The following is a 21,601-nucleotide window of genomic DNA, read 5'->3' on the forward strand; positions in this document are numbered from 1 at the left end:
GTGCCGACTACATAATATCCTACACCTACCTTGTAAGTACAATGTGGGAGCTATACCCAATTCTGATGGACCTTGGCATATGTTTTCAGAGGGGTTATTAAACAATCAAAAAAAAAATGTTGGCCAGATGGGTCAATAAATGCGCTTGCTGTGACTCTAGAAGTTAAAATCGGGCGGTATATGGCAGCTATGTATATCTAAATTTGAACCCATTTCTATGAAATAAGCCAGTAATGTCGAGAGTCAAAAGAAAATCCTTTCTGCCAAATTTCAAGAGAATCGGTTAACAAATGACCATTTTATTCCATTATAGCCGAACCGGGCCCGCTCCGCCGCGCCTTCTTTAATCTCTAATATCTTTTTAGGGTTGGGACACTTCGCTCTGAATGTTTATATCGAATTCGTGCCACTGTAGCCTATGTCCGCCTGTAACGCTAAACGCCTGCGTTCAAATTCTGGCGATAACTTCGGAAAAAATTTAAAGCAGTGATGATCCCCTCTTAATGCTGGCGACATTTGTCATGCATGGTCATATAAAAAAGAGATGTCGCTCTGCGGCACGCCTTAGTCCCTTATCATTGAGTTTAAACTTGAATCGGAAAGCTTTCATTGATGTGTGAGAAGTGTGCCCCTTCTCGGTTCCTGGGTAAATTTTTACTCCACTCCCAAGTAAAAATTTTTGGTTTCGAGATACACTTGGCCCTTAATGTAAATATACGCTTCGTGCTCTACTTTCAAATACATTTTATATGAACCCCATAATGGCATGATCGGCAAATAAATTCTGTTTGAGGGTGGGATGGACCCCAGGGCTTTGTCCCGAAAATGAAAATTAATCAATTTAAACATCAAATAGCTTTTTTATAATAGAGAGGTGTTTTCGGGTGGGGCAGTTCCCCAAACACATGGCTCTTCGATTGGATATCAAATTCGTTTTTTTTTTCTCAAGCACCTTTCCTTTGAGCTCTATATTGTCATGATTGGTCTATATACCCATTTGGCGAATTTTGGACGGCCCCCGAGTCACCCGATCCCAACAATAGAAACCATGTTTTGATTTGAAGGAATCAAATTACCAATCTCCGAGATCTGGTGGTTTTGAAAATTAGGGTAATGAGAAGAGCTCTTTTGGGGAGGAATGGTACTCAGATATTTCAACTCAAATATGGATATAAAATCCGTGCTACACTCCCAAATCCATTTAAAGTGAGCCCCATATAGCCTGTGAAAATTAAATATTTGGAGAGTGTTTTTGGGGCTGAGGCGGCCACCGGCAGTTTGCCCTGAAAATAGATATCAAATTCATTCTTTACTTCCAAATACCGTTGATTTGAGCTGCATATTGAAATAATCGAAAATAAAGTTCAGTTTAAAGGGTACTTTAGGGCGTCCTCCCAAACACTTGGCTCCAAAATTGGATATCAAATTCGTTTTCTACTCTCAAACACCTTTAATTTGAGTCCCATATTGTCATAATGGGTCAGTCAACCTATTTGACGTATTTTTGGAAGGAAAAGCGTCTCCTAGACTTGAACACAAATTTTAATGTCATATTCGAAATCAACTCCCAAATACCTTTCATTTGAGTCCCATATAGACATGGTCGGCTAATATGCCCATTTGGGAGAACTTGGGGTTGGAGCGACCTCCTATTACTTGGACCTTATTTTGTATGCCATATTTGTAATCTACTCTCGAATACTTTTCATACTTTCTACTGTCGAATACTTTTCATATTCGTAATCAACTCCCAAATACCCTTGCATTTAAGTCCCATATAGACATGGTCGGCTAATATGCCCATTGGGGAGGTCCGCGGTACCTGGACCCAAATTTTAATACAATATTCGTTTTCTAGTCTCCAATACCTCTCATTTAATAACCATATTTAGCCTATCGGTCCACTTTTGGTTTTGAATGGCGTTGTTGGGGTAAAGTGGAGGGACCGCCCCCATCCGATATCTAAAAATTATATAGCCTATGTTTCCTTCCAGACAAACTTGCACAATCTGTTAAAACTTTAAGAAAATCGGTTTAGCCGTTTTCGATTCTACGGAACAAACAAAAAAACCGAGTCCCATATAGTCATGATACTTCGATCCGATTTTGTATGCCAGATTCGTAATCTACTGCCGAATACCTTTCATTTGAGGTCCATATTGACGTGAACGTCCAATATGACTGTTTAGGGGGAATTTTGGGGTTGGGGCGGCCCGACGGGTACTTAGACCCAAATTTTAATATTATATTCATATTCTATTTTTTAATACCTTTCACTTGATACCCATATTGTCCCAATCGGTCCACTTTCAATTTTGGTCGGTGTTTTTGGGTAACGGGGGAGGGTCCGCCCCCTTCCGAAATCAACAAATTATAAAGCCTATTTTTCCTGGCGAGATCATCAGAAAAAAATTTTCAACGGTGGTTTTCCCCTCCTAATGCAGGCAACATTTGTGAGGTACTATGCCAAACTTCTCTCCAAAAGAGGTGTCGCATTACGGCACGCCTTATCATTGAGCTTAAAAAAACTTGAATCGGACTGCACTCATTGATATGTGAGAAGTTTGCGCCTGTTCTTTAGTGGAATGTTAATAGGCAAAATTTGCTATTTCTCCTTCCTGACCATATTCGCAATCTACTCCCGATCACCTTTCATTTGAGTCCCATATTGTCATGTTCGTCCAAAAAACCTATTTTAGGGGGTTTTGGGGTTGGTGCGGCCTTCCAGTTACTTGGGCCCAAATTTTAATATTTAATTCGTACTCTACTCCTGAATACCTTTCATTTGAGTCCCATATTGTCCCGATCGGTCCACTTTTATTTTTGGGTAGTACTTTTACGATACCTCCCCCTTATCGTCCGCCCCCCCTTCCGATATCAACAAATTATAGAGCCTATGTTTCCTTTCAGACCAACCTAAACAATCTGTGAACATTTCAAGGTAATCGGTTCAGCCGTTTTTAAGTCTATACGGAACAAACAAACACAAATTCAATATATGGGAGCTATATCCAAATCTGAATCGATTTTTTCCAATTTCAATAGGCTTCGTCTCTAGGCCGAAAACATGCCTGAATCCAATTTGAAGACGATCGGATGGACAGACGGACAGACAGACAGATAGACGGACATAGCTAAATCGGAAGAGAAAGTGATTCCGTGTCGATCCGTATACTTACTAAAGGGTCTATCTCTCTTCCTTCTGGGTGTTACAAACAAATGCACTATGTTATAATACCCTGAACCAAAGTAGCGGTGTAGGGGATAAATATGTTATTTTTAGGTCATGCATATTTGAAAACTAAACTGTTGTTATATTTTTAAAAAAAAAACTATTTATAACTAAACGAAAATACTGGGGATTCCAATACATATTGTCTAAGTATATTGACTCACCTAAACAAACAACTTTGAAGCATATCCTTTAACCATCATAGACCTATATAAGCGAAGACACCATCTTCATTTGCAACAAATACCATCAGCAGCACAGATAGTTCAATATCGTCTTTTACAAAAGAAATTTTCAATTCTAAAAAAAAATCATCATGAAGTGTTTGGTCTTATTTTTCCTTTTCGTTAGCATCGTTGGTGTATTCCAAGTAGCAGCGCAGACCACAGCGGCAAATCGGAGGCAGTTCACCATCACCAACATGCAGTACACTGTGGTGAGGCGAATTCAAAGAAATCGCGCAAATAGCACAACTGGCAACTCTGCAAGGACACTGAATAGAAAGGCATAATGCCGATAGACCTCAACGATGATCTTCTTATAATTTATGATTAATGCTTTACTTTGGAAGAAAATGTTAGTGATAAGATGTTCTGTAATGCTATAGCAAATATATAGCAAAAAATATATTATATCTTCAAGAATTTTGTCAACTTAAAATTGAAGACACTTAAGGACGCACCATTTCACATTTCACACTATTCGTTCTACTAAGGGTGTACATTCTAAAAAAATCAGATTTTTCTTGAATTATGACAGGATGTCGCTTTCAGTAGCTAAGACCAGCATTTTCAAGACGACCGCCAAATCTTGATAAACCATCCTTGCCTACAAATAGATTTAGGGTTAAGATGTGACACTTGTTGTTGATGGGATTTTTGTTGAGAAGACATTCAAAATTAAAGCTTCTAAGAACCGAACAAGGATAATGGAGAGACCGGTTTATACAGTTGCAAGTAGTAACAGAACACCGCATGCAAAATGTCAGCCAAATCGGGTAATAATTGAGCCCTATAGCGGCTCAAGATGTCAAGATCCGAAATTGGTTTATATGAAAGCTTTGTCAGGTAAGGAACCGATTTGGACCATACTTGGCACATTTATTGGAAGTGGGCGACGAACACTGTGGAACAACGAAACAGCCGGTAGGACGACGAAAATCCTATGGGGTGATCCGGATCGTCAGAGGACGAGGTTATTACTAAATGGAAGTAAGAAGGAGGTCAGTACAGCTCTTCGCGTCATAACGAGACACATAGGACTACGAGCTCACTTATGCATAATCGGTGCGGCAAGTGATAGCATGTGTAGGACATGTGGGAAAGATAATGAGACGTTGGAGCATTTCCCATGTCATTGCCCGGCTTTCACGGCAAAAAGACACCAGTACTTAGTTTGGGGTCACAATACCATAAATGAACCAACTTAGGGGAGTGGTATGTTAAAGAATTAAGGATATTGTAAGTAGCACGGAATTCCTAACTTAAAATTCGCTTTTTCGGGGTTTCTTTTTAGTTTTAAGAGCGCACAACATGCCGATTATTGGCTTAGGTGTATGTCCATAGTGGCATTGGGCGGATTATTATTCGCACCCTCTTTTCAACTCAACCGAGACCAAACTTGGCACAGATGTTGAAGGTGAAAAAAAAACTTTGTGCACAATTTCAAATCAATCGGATAATAATTGCGCCCTTTAGCGGTTCAAGAAGTCAAGATCCGAAATCGATTTATATGAGAACTCTATCAGGTTATGAACTGATTTAGACCATACTTGTCACAGTTGTTGAAAGAAACAAAAAACCTGGTGTAAAATTTCAGCCAAATCGGATAAGAATTGCGTCCTCTAGAGGATCAAGAAGTCAAGATCCAGGATCGGTTTATATGGCAGCTATATCAAAGCATGGGCCGATATAGTCCATTTACAATCCCACCCACAATCCCAAATTTGCTTTCGACAGACGGACGGACTGGGTCTCAGTCTCAGACCAATATTTCGATGTGTTACAAACAGAATGACGAAATTAGTATACCCCCTATCCTATTGTGGAGGGTATAACAAGTAAAAACGTGATATGTTCGGTCGGGCCAAATCTTAGGAACCCACCACCATGTATTCTGCTAAAAATTTACCCTTAGTAACTGAGTTTGTAATTAAATTATTTTGCAGCAATCAAAATGGGAATTGATTAATTCACTGGTGATTGGCACTGATGTTGTAAGTCATGAGATAGGTTTTAGGGTCAAGTTTCCACCAAATAGGCTTCTAGGGGATCATGTAGTCAAAACCGTGGGTCGGTTTATATGGGGACTAAATAAGTTTATAGACCGACTAATATCGTACTTGACGTGGATGTTGGAAGTCATAACACAAGTTTTTGTTCCAAATTTCAGCCAAATCGTATGAAAATTGAGGCTTTTAGATGCTCTAGATGTCAATTCCGGGAATCAGTATATATGGGGGCTATATCTGTTTATGGACCGATTCGGATTGAACTTGACATGGATGCTGGAAGTCATAACACTAGTCTTTGTTCGAAAGTTCAGCCAAATTGGATGAAAATTGAGGAACCTAGGGTCTCAAGAATTCAAATCGGGGGATCGGTTTATATGGGGGCTATATCAGTTTATAGACCGACTAGTATCGTACTTGGCATGGATGTCATAACACAAGTCTTTGTACAAATTTCAGCCAAATCGGGTGCAAATTGAGACTTCTAGGGGCTCAAGAAGTCAAATCCTGGGATCGGTTTGTAAGGGGGCTATATCAGTTTATAGACCAGGTAGGATCGTATATGACCCAAGTCTTTGTCAAAACCGGGGGTCGGGTTATATGGGGGCTGTATCTGTTTATGGACCGATTAGGCTCGTACTTGACATGGATGCTGGAAGTCATAACACTTTGTTCAGCCAAATCGGATGAAAGTTTGAGGCTCCTAGGGACTCAAGAAGTCAAATCAGGGGATCGGTTTATATGGGGGTTATAACAAAATCTGAACCGATATGAACCATTTGCAATCCCAAACGACCTATATTATTAAGAAGTATCTGTGCAATATTTCAAGTGGCTAGCTTTACGCCTTCGACCGCTATCGTAATTTCTACAGCCGGACGGACGGACATGGTTAAATCGACTCAGAATGTCGAAACGATCCGATCAATGTTTCGATGTGTTAAAAACGGAATGACGATATAAGTATACCCCCATCCTATAGTGCAGGGTATAAAAAGAGAAAAAACCCTACTCTGCTAATGGTACTGTCCTTCTTACGAATATGGAAAACACTATTAAAACACTAAATTCCGTTACACGGATGGATCAAAGCTAGAGGACAGAGTGGGCCTGGGGTCTACATTGAGAACCCAGAGACTGAGATCTGTTTTAGACTGCCTTACCATAAAACGGTCGTACAGGCATATATCCGGGCGAACACGGAATGCTTGAGGTGGTTTGGTGCTAACGCGAGGACATCGAGTGTAAACATCTTTACGGACAGTAAATTTGCCATAAGAGCAATACCAACCAAGGTCAGGAGCAGTCTTGCAGTGTAAGGAGATTAACGGCTTCTCTGAGGATGGCACAATACGCATCGTTTGGGTGCCGGATCATAACGGAGTAAGATGAAAGACGGGGAATGAAAGGGCAGACGATTTGGCAATGAAGGCCAGGGGACTGCCGTCAATAAACTTGGTTAACCTGACGACAAACGCGGACGACAAACTGTGGAACAGCGAAATGGTCGATAGGACGGCGAAAATCCTATGGGGAGATCAGGATTGTGAGTAGACGAGGCTATTACTGAAAGTAAGTAAGCAGGAGGTCAGTATACCTTTCGGTATCATAACAGGACACGTAGGACTGCGAGCTCACTTAGCAAAATCGGTGCGGCAATTGATAGCATGTATAGGGCATGCGGGGAAGATGATCAGACATTGGGGCATTTCCTTTGTCATTACCCGGCCTTCGCGTCTAACAAATACCGGCACTTAGGTGGGGACACAATACCAGAAATGAACCAACTTAGAGGCATGGCATGGAAAACTATTAAGGATTTTGTAAGTAGCAAAGAATTCCTAACTTAGATTTCTGGCTTAGGTGCATGTCTATTGAGGCACGGGGCAGATTAATATCTGCGCCCTCGTTTCAACCTAACCTAACTTTAAATTTGTCTAAAAAAAGAGTTTAACAAACAAAAACTAAAATTAATATTTAAATGTGCCTTAATACGGCTACACTTTTGGCACTCTTATATTAGCATATATCGGTTATTACAGCCTGGCCCAATTATACCAGTTCTACAATCCCTCGTTTCGTAAAGATTATATAAAAAAAACTGCACATATTCTTATCAGAAACTTGGCAAACCGCCCGAATTTCCTCAATGGATTTTTTATCCGCTAATTTGGCCCGTTATATTAATGGAAGAATCAAAAGATTGCCCGCCTCTACCCCAAATTCCCTGCTATACAGCCCATAACATTATGAAGGGCTCTATAATCCGACTGAGTTTTGATGTTTTTTATACCCTCCACCATAGGATGGAGGTATACTAATTGTCCGCAGCCATGTCCGCTGTCTGTCCCTACATCTGTCGGTCACTATGTCGAAAGTACGCAAACTATCGAATTAATGAAGTTAGGCGCTTGAAATTTTTGCAAAAATATTTCCTAATAGTGTAGGTCAGTTGGGATTGTAAATGAACCACATCGGTCCATGTTTTGATATAGCTGCCATATAGCTGAAAGTGACATGGCTAGGAGGAAAGCAATTCGTCGTATCTGTGGTCTTCCAGCCGATGGACAGCCACCACAATATACCGTGAGCGAAGTAACAAATGTTATCCGTGACGTCAAATCATGCAAGGTGTTGGGCCCCAACAGAATCTCTACACTGAAACTGAAGAATCTGGATCTACCTAGAGTCGAGTACCTTAGAACTGTCCTCAATCTGGCTTTGAACATTCCTTTAGTACCCATATCTGGAAAATGGGCAGAGTGGTCCTGCTATTGAAGCCTGGAGAGAACACGCGTTAGGGGGAGTCGTACAGACAGATCTCCCTTCTCGCACCAATAGCCAAGACGCCTGAGAGACTACTCCTCCCGAGCCTCGTTAGAGAATTTCTATTTGCTGAACAACAACATGGATTTTGAAGACAGTCAACAACCGCTTTGCATGGCATCACCGCACACATTTGCCGTGGCTTCAATCAGCCCATCCTCTAGGCACTAGACCTATCGAAGGCATTTGACACCATTTGAGAACATTGCGTTCATCCAGGTAGGCCTTAAACCCTGGGTCGCGAATTATCTGTGTGGTCGCCAGTTATTTGTGGAATTTAGGGTAAAAAATCGAAACACCGTAGAGTGAAACAAGGGGTTCCCCAAGGCAGGGAGATATCTACACTATCTAGAACGTGATCTACATGATCTAGAGCATGAGGTTCAGCGCTTCCAGAGAGAACCCCTAGATCAAGCGGGCCTAGACAACATTCATGCAGACACGGTAACAGAGGTGGTGAATAGCTACCTGGTGAATGTGGTCGTTGGAAAACGACCGCCTTCCATTGCACCTGAAGAAATTGACCTACCCCGGCAAACCAAATTAATTCTGGCTCAATAACGATGCGGCAGATGCAGCCGCCTAAGCTCCTACAAAGCAAGGATTAATGACGACGTGCAGGATGTGTGCGAATTGTGACAAGGGACCACACAATACATTACCTGTTAAACTGCCCAGCCAGACCCACTCGACTCAGAACTAGATTCCTCCGGACGCACCCCATTTCAGGGTTCCTGGATCTAGATACTCAAAAGAATCAAGTAGACGAAATATAGAACACAACACACTGCTACAACAACAACAACTTTCCAATCCCATGGCAGCCGGTTGTACGTACCGGATTGACCCGATGGAGTTCTTCATCGGCAAGGGCTGCTTGCCGCTTGCTTCAGAGCTAATCTTTTTCGTTCTCGTACTTTTTCAATGGTTCCTTGTACAGAGTTATGCCCACCTTAGCTTTGCTCGATTTGGCTATGTTAAATAGTTACTTCAGCTTTAAATATTTATTACCGTTTAGATGCCAGCAAAAAGATTTAGACATCCTAAACGTTTTATTTCAATTATTTTATTTCATTTCTTTTTTGTTTTATAAATACTTAATAGACAGATACAATTCTCTATTATATATTGAATCTATGATTTAATACACAATTGCTAACTATTTAAACAGTTAGGCAAGGAAAACATTAAAATGGGGTTCCTCCATCTGCAATTACGTCTAAAAGTAGAAAAATTTGTAGAAAAAAAAACAACAAAACGAAATGAAATGAAAACACCGAAAGAGTGTTAGAGGCATGGGCAGAATTATGAATACAAAAACCATGAACATTAACAATATGGGGCGAAGATAATGAAAAAAATGATAATGCTACGATGTTTTAAAAAAACTTTAGATTACATTTTATTCAATAACCATGCTAAAAATGGACTAAGTAATAATGTTACTAAAGAAGTGGGAGAACACTGTGTTATACAGTATGTAACTAGTTATGAACTTTCTAATTTTACTAAAACCTCGCAATGTTTTTGTTAAAATTCTTGTTTTTTTTGTTGTTATTCTGTTTCTCTTTGAAGTGAAAAATGTATCATATACTATTGTTAAGGTTTAACCAGAGGCTTAACTATAAACTTACAGTTTAATATAAATATTTATATATGTGGGGGTTTATTTGGGGTTTCGGTTACGCTTTCATCTAAAGGTAATAAACTTGATGTTGTAAGTAACTCGGAATATCTTTGCATGCTAAAGTTTTTTTGACTTTGTCAATACGAATTGATTTGACTTTATATCATCTACTTTTTCATCAGGGGAGGAGGGGCGTATATGGGCATATATGGTAATGTTAATAAATTATTTATGTTTTGCTTCAATTTGTTTATAATATTTTTTGAGTTTGCCTTAGTTTTTTTTTTCATTTAACCTTGTGTAGACTAAAGCTATGTATGTATTATAACAAATCTGTCTCTGATCTTCCCTTTTTTCCATGATCAGAGTTCCAAACATTGGCTTTACTTTATCATCAATCAATCTATTATTACTCAAGTCAGCGGAAGGTAGGATTTGTGTTTCAAACACCATCATAAATCCTTTAATTTGTTTTGGGCATAGGGGGCGAAGGAGGCGTTTTCATCAAGATGTCAATGGTGGTGGTGGTGGTAGTGCTTGCGGTTGGTCATAAACCACAACCGTTTCATGGGAGAGCGTGTGTAGGTGTTACATGAAAAACTCTTCGGTGGAGTGGGACAACGGAAGTCACGTTCGTCCGGGACGATCTAGAATTGTGATTTCTATTACACGCAAGCCCCTATAAGTTGGATCGATTATTTGTAAGCCCTTTGGATGATAAATGCGTTCATTTTGGGAAGCAATATATTTGGAAATTTTACGAAGCGTCTGAATGGAGGAGAAGAATTTCTGTAGCTCTATTTTCTTTATGGAATTTCTCTTAATCTCACCTTTTCATAATGTGTTTCCGAGCACATGTACACCAAGTAGGCAGTTATACAACCAATACAGCCTTCGCAATATGTACTGCAGGATCCCTTTTCGGCTTCAGCGAAAAATTCGTTTAGTCTATTTATGGTTGACTCAAAGACATGGCGCTCAATCTGTGAAATAAGGATAAGAAAAAGGTTAAGATAACATAAAACCGTAATTCGGCTGAAAAATCATAATGCAGCAGGAGCCGATAGTTTGCCGGCTGAACTGTTTAAGACCGGAGGCGACACGTATGCATCAGCTCGTCTGTGCAATTTGGAATGAAGAACGCATATCCGATGATTGGAACCTCAGCATACCAAGTCCCACACACAAAAAAGGGCACAAGAGGGTATGTGCCAACTACAGAGAAATAAGTCTCCTTCCCAACGCATACAAGATACTATCGAGCATACTTTGTGAAAGATTAAATTCTAAAGTCAACGAAATAATAGAGCCCTATCAGTGTGACCTTAAACCTGGTAATTCCACCACCGACCAGATATTTACACTCTGCCAAGTCCTGGAAAAGACCTGAGAAGAACAAATCAATCAATACCTACTATTTTTTCGTTGACCACAAAGCTGCCTTCGACAGCCCTATACGTTCAAAGGTATTTCAGGTCATATCTTAGTTTGGTATCCCTGCAAAATCCCTCCGAGCCGTTCAAAACCAAACGAGGTTTCAGACAGGGAGACAGCCTTTCATGTGATCCCTTTAATATCCTGCTTGAGAAGATTATACGAGATGCTGGGGAGAACATATGCTACTTGCTTATGCCGACGACATGGATATCGGTCACCGGAAGAAGCAATCGCAGCCTTTGAAAGGATCGAAAGAGAATCAACGAAAGTGGATTTTGCAGTAAATGGGGATAAGACAAAGTGAAAAAAGTTGAGAACTACAACTTTGAGATAATCAGCAACTTTATCCACCTCGGAACCGCCGTACCCGAATCAAACAACACCAGTTTTGAAATAAAACGAAGGATAATATTGGCTAACAGATGCTGTTTTGAATTGAGCAAGCAAATGAGGAGCAAAGCCACCACTCGAAAAACAAAACTTACACTATACAAGACACTGATGCTCCCAGTGCTGTTATATGGCTCTGAAGCATGGGAACTTACGAAACAGATGAGGCAGTACTTGGAGGGTTTGGGAGAAAAATCTTTCGTAAAATATATGAACCAGTTTGTGTTAATGGAGAATACAGGCGTCGTATGAACCACGATTTGTATGAGCTGCTTGACGTCGTTTGCGTTGGCTAGGTCATATTGTCAGGATGGATGAAGAAGCTCCAGCTACGAAGTGTCCATAAAAGAAAACGCAAAAGGGGAAGACAAAAACTCCGATGGAGTGAGAGAACGTAGAGAGTGTAGAGAGCGACATCTCAAAACTGGTTGTCAGAAATTGCAGAAGAAGCGCAGAAGATCGAGGCGCTCTGGAATCTATTCTAAGTTCGCCTAGAGGAATACATTTTCTGTAATGGCCAATTAATGTAGAGTGAGCTCATCTCGAAAGAAAAACTAACACAATTTGAATTAACGTTTGAGGGCCTGCCCTTCGTCTAACTACACTCTTACGACGTAAAATTATTAAAGGTAAGGGAGCAGATATAGGGTAACCACAATGGCACCTATCTACTTCGGATGGAAAAAAAATCGAATTTAATATTTGTCCTATACATCAGCAAGATGGCTACTGGCAATCGTTGGGGTTTGCAACCGCTTGTCTTTTTACTACAGGTGTGAGGAGTTTGACTCTCGGGTCGAATTATACACCTTGATTCGGAGATTTATTAAGAGTTAAGCAAGCTTGATTTGACTCCGGATTAAAGAGGGTACTCGAACAGGTGTCCTTCCTCATCAAGTTCCTGTTGATTAGCAAGCTTGTTCCGATCAAGAGACCGATCGCCGCGGGAACATGGTGGCCATTAGTTTTTTAAAAGCGCCAATAACTCACCTTGTCATACCAAGCATCATATGTATTTAAGCAAGAGCCGGTACCGCCCGTCCTCCCACTGAGACTCTCCGCTCGATACCTCTTATTTTCCGCCACTGCAATTGCAGCTACTCCGTATGTAGCATTCCACTATCCACAAACCTGTGGACGCACCCGGTAGCTCTCAGCTGAGCTTCTCGAACACCAAACATATCGGAGCTCAGAATTACAGCCTGTATGGTGCTCACTGTTATACCGTGGCGTAAGCGCGTGTCTATAGCTACTTAAGATTAAGCAGCGTGGTAGGCAGAAGAGCATACCAAGTGCCTAGAAGGAATCCAAGCTCATAAAAAGGTATTCGTTCATTATTCTTCTGAAATTTTCGTAGCAAGGACACAAAGGTGCCCGACCGATTTTTGGAAGATGGGCAGAGTGATCCTGCCCCTAACCCTGGAGAAGACTCAACCAAAGTACAGACCAATTTCCCTTCTCTCACCATAGACATTTGAGGCACTACTCCTCCCGAGCCTCGTTGGAGAATTTCCATTCGCATGTCATCACCGCACACATTTGCCGTGGCTTCAATCAGCCCAGGCCATGTGATAGGACGATCCTTATGGCACTGGACCTACCGAAGGCATTCAACCATGCCAAACTATATTAGGACACCGCCAACACGTCCCTCCAGCCAGGCCTGAAACGCTGGGTCGCGAATTATCTCTGTGGTCGCCAGTCTTTTATGGAATTTAGGAATAAGAAGTCGAAGCGCAGTAGAGTGAAAGGGAGTACCCCAAGGCGGGGTGATATCTTCGACACTGTTTAACCTCTACCTATAATCCATTCCAGAAATTGACCTCCGCCGGCTAACCAGAGTAGTTCAGGCTCCATTACGATCTGCGAGATGCAGACGCCTTAACTCCTACAGAGCAATGATTGTTTCCGATGTGAAGGATTTATGTCCTGATTATTACCAGGAACCACACAACACATGTTACCTTTTTATCTGTCCAGCCAGACCCACTCGACTCAGACCCAGATCCCTCTGAACGCACCGCACCTTAGTCGCAAAGTTTCTCGATCTGGCTACTCAACATAATAAAGCAGACGAAAGATAGAACTCATCAAATGCTACAACAACAACAACCGTCTCTTACTCTTACACTGCCGAAGGCCACCTCTCCCAGCATACAGCGCAATGTCAAATACCTGACTATGTAATGGCCAGGTTTCCTGCAAGCAGTCCTAGTTCTTCCTTCTTCACGCACAAGATAAGTAACATCCTACTAAATTTCTTACGAACATTCCTCTAAGGAACAGGGGATACTTCTTTCATATCAATCAGTGCAGTCCGATTAAGGTTTAAGCTCAATGATAAGGGGCCTTTTTTAATGCCGAGTCCGAACGGCACCACTTGGTAGAGAAAATTTAACATGGCAGGATACCTCACAAAAGTATCCAGCATTAGTAAGGAGATAATTACCGCTGAAAATTTTTCTGATGTTTTCGCCGGGATTTGAATCCAGACATTTCGCGTCTCGAAACACTAGGCCACAAAGCTGACAAAGGCCCTGCAATCCACATCACCGGCCCAAGCCTCATACGCGCGGTCTTTCGCCCAGGAAAGGGTTCGCTGATAGAACGATCTCCGATTAAAAGTCTTTCTTTCTGGCTAGCTCGTCAACGACTTGTTCCCAGTACAATTGCCCAAGACGAAGCAAAGCCCGGCAGACCTCCCCAAGGTCCGGAGAAGGTCTTTGCTTCTTCTAACCAGTCTCAACCTTATATGGTCCGACGGTCGAGATTTCAACGGCGTTAAACTTTCCACGAATATCGTGGAATATCAGATCTTTAAGTCTCTTCCGCATCGAAATCGTTTTCAGTCTCTTCCGGACAGCAATGACCCCATGTGAAAGACGCAACATCGAAGGAACCCAATGAAGATTCCTGTCTCCGGCATGGTTGAGCCATGAATACCACATGTTTTTGTTGTTGTAGCAGCGTATTATACACGAAGGCGGCAGCCCTTGCCGATGAACAACTCCATCGGGCCAATCCGGTACGTAAAACCGGTTGCCATGGGATTTGTTGGCACTTTGTGTGGTGTTCATCGTTATTATGAGATGCTCATTTGAGAGCTACTTGGTGCGTTCACAGGTTTCGAGTTGTGGTATGCTCCGTATATATAATTGCAGTCACTATCATCGGTATCGATAGGCCATCTGTTCCCGCGGGAATCGGTGATATAGACATCAATGACCTTGCTCGCTTACAGGATCTTGAGGAGAATTGATACCCCACACGCAAATATATGTATGTCTACTACAACAACATTCCTTCCTTATGCAACTTAAGCCCTTCTGTTTATACAGAAGATCCAGGGAAAGCCGAGGTGCCCGTAGCACACCAACAAACATATAGAGTCAAAGGCCTAAAATCGAGAATGACTTTCAGCGTCTGTTCAAGCCGCACCTCATTGCCCCAGAAATCAGAACCACCACGGTAGACTGGGCTATGGAAACTTTATACTGAGATAGTCCAGTATAACCTATCTTCAGGTTTTTAGCTTTTATCGATTTCCATGATTTCAATGAGGTAGCCGCAAATGGGTCCCCACGAGCTTAGATTTGTGCAGAAAACGTAAATTATGTTTAGGGCCTCCAACAATTAGTCCATTCTAAATTGTATTATCTTCTTCAATAATCAATAACCATAATGCTGGCGACATTGTTAGGTACTATGCAATGTAAAAACTTTTACCCAAAGAGGTGTCACACTGCCCGGCACGGGATAGCTGTGAGCACCACACAGGCTGAAACATTGAGATCCGCTCTCTGTGGTGTTCATTGCTATCAAGAGAAGCTTAGCTGGGAGCTACAGGTCGTCCACAGGCACAGATAGTGGAATCCTCCATACGAAGTAGCTGCAACGGCAGGCGCGGACAATCAGCGTTATCGAGCGGAGAAAGGCCGGGTAGCACGGCTCTTGCACAAATACTGAGTGCCTATTATGCTCGATATGACAATATCGATATGCTCGATAACCAATGAGCAAATTGTTCCCGCGACGATCGGCCCTTTGGATCGAAACGAGCTTGCTCACCTACAGGAGCTTGACGAGGATCCCCACCTCGACATGAAAATGTGGCTAAAACAAAACATTAACTACCAAAGCTCTGCAATTTCTTCACTTTTCCACAAGCATACATACCTATCTGCATTATTTTACCAACCGCCCCTCATTTAAAATCTAAAAATTACTTTAAAAACAATTAAGGGCGTAGTTGCCATCCCACTTTACTTAAAATCTTATCTGAAATCAGTAGCACTGCCTCAAACAATGCATATCTTGGAAGTCACTATGTCGTGATTCATTGGTAAAAAGATTTTCGCTACTCTCATTAATTCATTCATGTTACAAATATAACACTTACCAGGCCTTCCAACTCTCCCGGTAATCTGGTATGAAATTTCACAGCAGTGCCTTCACTGTAGTCGCGTTGAATGAACACTTTGTTAAAACCATTTTGCAAAGCTGATGGTGTACCCACAGCTCCAGCCTGAGACATGTTGGCCACTTACGTACGTACAGAGATCAAGCAGAGAGCTGTATAGCAATGAAGGGATAAAATAAAAGGAAATAGGAAAATATATTTAGTAAATGTTCCAGAAGACATGGAGATTTTACATTTTACAATATGAATTACCCAAAAATCCTTGGGAATATTTGTTCACAATGGCCACACATTTGATTCCACACTTACACTTGCACCATGTCTGTCCGTAATTTGTACACACACTAATGATTTGCTGCTTACCTACCTTACTTTTGCAGCTAACCTCAGCTCCGTCGTGGGTGTTTCCTCAATCCACACTTGTTTTTGTTTTTGAACCTTTGTAATCGCTGCTAATGATTAGTCTTTTATTATTACAGGTGAATATTTTTATTTTGGGATGGGCGATACCTTTGTAAAATTTTTATGTGTCCAATCTCGGTCAGCTGTTGTTTTTTCTGTAGTATGTAAATTCATCGAATATTTTGAGAATGGCAATACCCGTTACCAACTATTCGGTATTGAAGTTGAAACTTATCGATTTATCACACAAGTTATCGATTTACTTAATGAAGTTTGCGTAATGGGGATTTTACAAGGCATGTATTGATGTATGGTCATTGTAATAGTTGCTGTGTTTTATATTAGCACTACAAGGTACGTATTTTTCGCTCCTCAAAGAAAAAATAAATATATGTCCGTATCTCGCAATGGGTACTACGTATTACGAAAAAAATTTTAAAGCCTTTTGGAGTAGGCTAGAAATGGACTCCAAAGACTCAACGTCTGCGGTGGTGGCGTCAGATCGCAGCATGTTGTCCTCTCCTCCTATAGTTTGGGTGCCTTGGCACCTGTAGTCCAGAGTAATGCTTCAAGCGCACAACTAGTCGTCAGACTAATTAATGAGGAAGAGACTGATACCAGAGGGATGCACAGTTCGTCCCCAGCCTTTAAGTAAAGGTGGTGTTTGCGACACGGATTCAGATAGCGACGGTGTCATTGAAACCGTCATCGCAGCAGAATCGGGAGATGAGGGCATCGGGATGACGGCAGAAATGAGCAATGGCTTTCCTAAGCTCACAAGCAGACCGAGAAAGCGATCCGGTGCAAGACGAAGAAGACGAAGGTGCATGACCGGCAGCGTAATCGGTCGAAAGTGCAGAATGTTGGAAGGGATAGAACTGACATTCCAAGCACTTCTACGGAAGCTTGAAAAAGAATCAGATCTCCCAAAGAGCATAACACTGCTAAAATACTGAAGAAGAAAAAGAGCTCCCCGCTTTCAAGTACTCAGGGAAAACCAAGCCAGCCATCCCGCAATGGAGACTCCAGACAGGGTCCTGCGGAGGTAGACAAAGTTGGAACAGGAACTAAGGAAGCGCGCACGGCCCCTGAGTCTTCATGGAGGACTGTGACTTATAAAAGGAGGCCACAGCCATCACGGAAGGGGAAGATGGTCGCTGAGAATGGTGAGGAGCCGCACTCTGTGAGTGAGAGCAGAGACAACGAAAGACATGTTGAGGCTTTTTATGAAAACCCATTTTCCATAGGATGCGAAGGGATTCACGGAGACACCGGAATCTTAGAATGACGTTGATTGAAGGTTTATAAATACGGAAATTATGGTGAAGGAATCCTTGAGGAGCTTCAAACCATTTAAGTCACCTGGACCTGATGGAATATTTGCGGCGTTACTAGGCAGACTATCTGGCGCTTCGTGTGACCAAAATTTTCACAACGTGCCTAGGACTTGCATATACTCCGAAAGCCTGGTAGGAGGCAAGGGTGGTGTTTATACCCAAACCCGGCAAGGCAAATTATGCGACACAAAAGGCCTATAGACCTATAAGCCTTAAGTCCTTTCTAGTCAAAATTATGGAACGTATAGTGGACACCATGATAAAGAGTAGGACATCCAGCGAACTGCTCAAATACAAACAGCACGCCTATGTCAAGGGAAGGCCGGTGGAGACTGCCCTGCACGAAGTTGTGCATAAAATAGAAGAATCCCTCGATTCTTCTATTTTACGTACACACGTTGTTTGGTGGACTGCTATGGAGAAAAAGTGCAACATAAGGACCATACAAGAGGTTCAGAGAACATGTTGTCTTGGCATAGGCGGAGCGATGAGGACCACGCCCGCTAGGGCACTGGAGACAGATTAAGCGTAAGGCAGCCACTGGGGCTATGAGACTAAAGGCGATGGGATAATGGATTGAGGATGGGAGCAGCTCATACCATCGCGGTATAATCGAGGCGATGATAAGAAACCTGGAAGGAAGAGAAGAGGTTTCCGATCGGATACCTGAGATGAACCTTGAAGTCAAGTGCGAGACACTGCTGCCATCGGCACAGTTTCGGATTGACGGAACCCTAGTATTGCCATCTGGAAGATCATGTTCCACGGATGAATCAAAGCTAGAGGACAGAGTGGGCCAGGGGGTCTGCATTGAGAACCCAGGGACTGAGATCTGTTTTAGACTGCCTGATCATAATACGGTCCTGCAGACGGAGATCCGGGCGATCACGGAATGCTTGAGGTGGTGCGTTTCGATTGGGAGGACAGACAGTAAAATGGCCATGAGTGCAATATCAACAAGGCGGTTAAGGTCACAAATAGTCTTGCAGTGTAAGAAGGATATTAACGCCTTCTGTGAGGATGGCAAAATCTGCATCGTTTGGGTGCCGGGCCATAACGGAGTAAGGGGAAATGAAAGAGCAGACGATTTGCCGGTGAAGGCAAGAGTACTGCCGTCAATAAACTTGGTTAACCCGAAGCTTTTCGGGTCGACGCAGTTCGAGTTAAGGGAGTGGGCGTCGAATGCGCATGTAACATCTGGATACCCCCCTATGGGGGTATCCAGATCGTGAGAAGACGAGGGTATTACTGAAAGGAGGTAAGAAGGGGGTCAGTATAGCTATTGGTATCATGACGGGACACATAGGACTACGAGCTCACTTATGTTAAATCGATGCGGCAAGTGATAGCATGTGTAGGGCATGCGGGGAAGATGATGAGACGTTGGAGCATTTCCTTTGCCATTGCCCGGCTTTCGCGTCTAACAGATACCGGCACTTAGGTGGAGACACAGTACCAGACATGAACTAACTAAGGGGAGTGGTATTGAAAACATTGCGATGTTAAAACTTCTATCCAAAGATACTATCGATATTTTATTTTTTATCTGAATATCGATTGATATTTTTCATATCGATACTATTAGTAAAGTTACATTTTTAGCAAAATTTAACAATCATAAGCGATCCGACACTAAATATATCGTATAAAACCGTGTTTCCACTTGGAGAAAATCTAGATTTGCGACGAATCAAATGCAACACTACGTTTGCATTGAATACCGGTTATTATTGGGATTTTTGGGCAGCACTTTTTCTTAACATCTGACAATTTCTTATTGAAATTAGAAAATTTACTAATAATTTAATAAAATCGTTTCACAAACTTAATTGCTGACCGCAATGTCTATGCTGAACACAATAAAAATGCTAATCACAATAAAAACGCTGTCAAAAAAGTCACTGTGCTAATCACAATAAAAACGCTGTCAAAAAAGTCACTGTTGACAAATAAAAACCGAATAATTCGTAGTGGAAACGGGCTTTGGAGATTATCTCAAATCAAGTGGATTTGCGCTTCAGCGGAAACATGGTTTAAAATTTGACTAAACCATGTGGCTAAAATTTTTACAATTATTTTATACACTTATTTCTCTTATGACTTCCAACTGACTTCATTGAATTTGGTTTTATTTTTATTTTTTTTTTATTATTATTATTTTTTTTTATTATATTTGTGCATTGATATTGCTTCTATAGAAATCGATCTCCCGATTGTCACTTCTCATTTTCGTTTGAATTATAGGTGACGGGAAATTAACTATCGCATCCATGGCGAAACAATTAAAGGTGGTCTCATATGTACAACAATCACTGTTTATGCCGCATACCTTCGCCGTTTAGTGTTAAGTCAAATGAATTTTCATATCCAGATGTCACTTTTCATCTTAGATAAGGCTAAAAAGTAGTTGCGTTAAGTTTACTACTTGTTCTTTTGTATTAGCTCACCGAGTGATTTCTCGTTCATTCAATTTGTTACCATCGAATAATAAAGTTAAAAGTCATCGTCTACTTAACCATAAATTTCTACGTTTTCTTAAAGAGGAACCATTTTGGTAAGGCTAAGCAACCGAACTCTCCCTCGTGGCTTACTGAAACCTGATTTCGTTTGTTTTTCGTATTTCTTTCTGCTTTTTAATTCCATATCACCGACATTGAATGGATATATTTCCGAGATTTAACCAAATCTACCATCTTTTAGGAAATCCAAATTTTTGCCAGTTTCTAATTCCTAAGTTCAGCCAAAAGCTCTACATGGTCCTTCGAACCGGATTCTGGAAAGCCTAAAAGAAATTTTTCATCCACAATTGCAATTTCGTTTAAGCAGAAATAAAATCGAATCCAGGTATGTTCGGCTAATGAAAAACCATTTTCGTATAAAAGTAGAGGGACAGAAGTTACGTAACGTGTTTTTCCTCACAAAGTTCCTTTTCTGCGGAGACAGGTGTTAAATGGTGCATTTAACATAGAAGTCCAAAAAAGAAAAACAAAAAAAAAAAAAAAATCTAAATGAGACTACATATGTGCTCTTAGATAGCAACAACATTTATATTCCAATAATTTGGTACAATTGCTCGTACATTGTGTAAGGCGAAAATAAACTTCCAATCTCTTTGTTGGGCATCGATTTAACATACCCAGTGGTGAGAATCCCATTCCTCTTCAATCCATTTGATTCGGCACTTTAATTGGGAATATCAATGCTAATTTTTGCCTGTTTTGTTGACATACGCGTCAATCGTTGGTCAAGATCTGCTACAGCACTGCTCCATAATAGATAGCAACAGCGAATTGATATAGCAGTCGTGAGCAGCGGTAGCACAGTTTCGTTTTTGTTTTGATTCAGCTGACTATTAAAACAGGTTCCCTTCCATAGGGATTTATAACACTCCATTATGGGTACCGTTTATGTATTCATGATAATCAGATCATAAAATTGAAGGAGAAGTAAAATATCAAAAGGGCAGTGTGTTGTCGGAAGCCATATCCACTTACATCGTTTTTATACTGTCATTATTTTGCCTTTGTTCGCCCTATTTGTCATTACTGATATTGTTGATCAAAGCAACGTGTGTGAATTAAATATAGAAAAGTTAGAAAGTGCTACTTGCTACATTTATCGATTTTTGAAACTGCGGACTATAAAGAGTAAATTTCATTGCTGAACGAGATACGTCAGAGGACCTTAGTTTTTGTGTTTA

The 21,601-nt window shown here is 41.3% G+C and overlaps 1 protein-coding gene across 1 annotated transcript; it reads right to left on the minus strand.

The window, feature by feature from the left end:
* Positions 1 to 9,334: 9,334 nt before the first annotated feature.
* LOC106085881 (golgin subfamily A member 7) lies at positions 9,335 to 16,777 on the minus strand. Its single transcript, XM_013250325.2, has 5 exons — positions 16,673 to 16,777; positions 16,530 to 16,614; positions 16,142 to 16,314; positions 10,746 to 10,898; positions 9,335 to 10,683 (listed from the first exon to the last, which is right to left on the minus strand). Exons 3-5 carry the CDS (start codon positions 16,274 to 16,276, stop codon positions 10,543 to 10,545), a joined length of 429 nt encoding a protein of 142 aa, XP_013105779.1. The 5' UTR covers positions 16,277 to 16,314; positions 16,530 to 16,614; positions 16,673 to 16,777; the 3' UTR covers positions 9,335 to 10,542.
* Positions 16,778 to 21,601: the final 4,824 nt, after the last annotated feature.

Source organism: Stomoxys calcitrans, chromosome 2 (assembly GCF_963082655.1).
Source record: "Stomoxys calcitrans chromosome 2, idStoCalc2.1, whole genome shotgun sequence".
NCBI lineage: Eukaryota > Metazoa > Arthropoda > Insecta > Diptera > Muscidae > Stomoxys > Stomoxys calcitrans.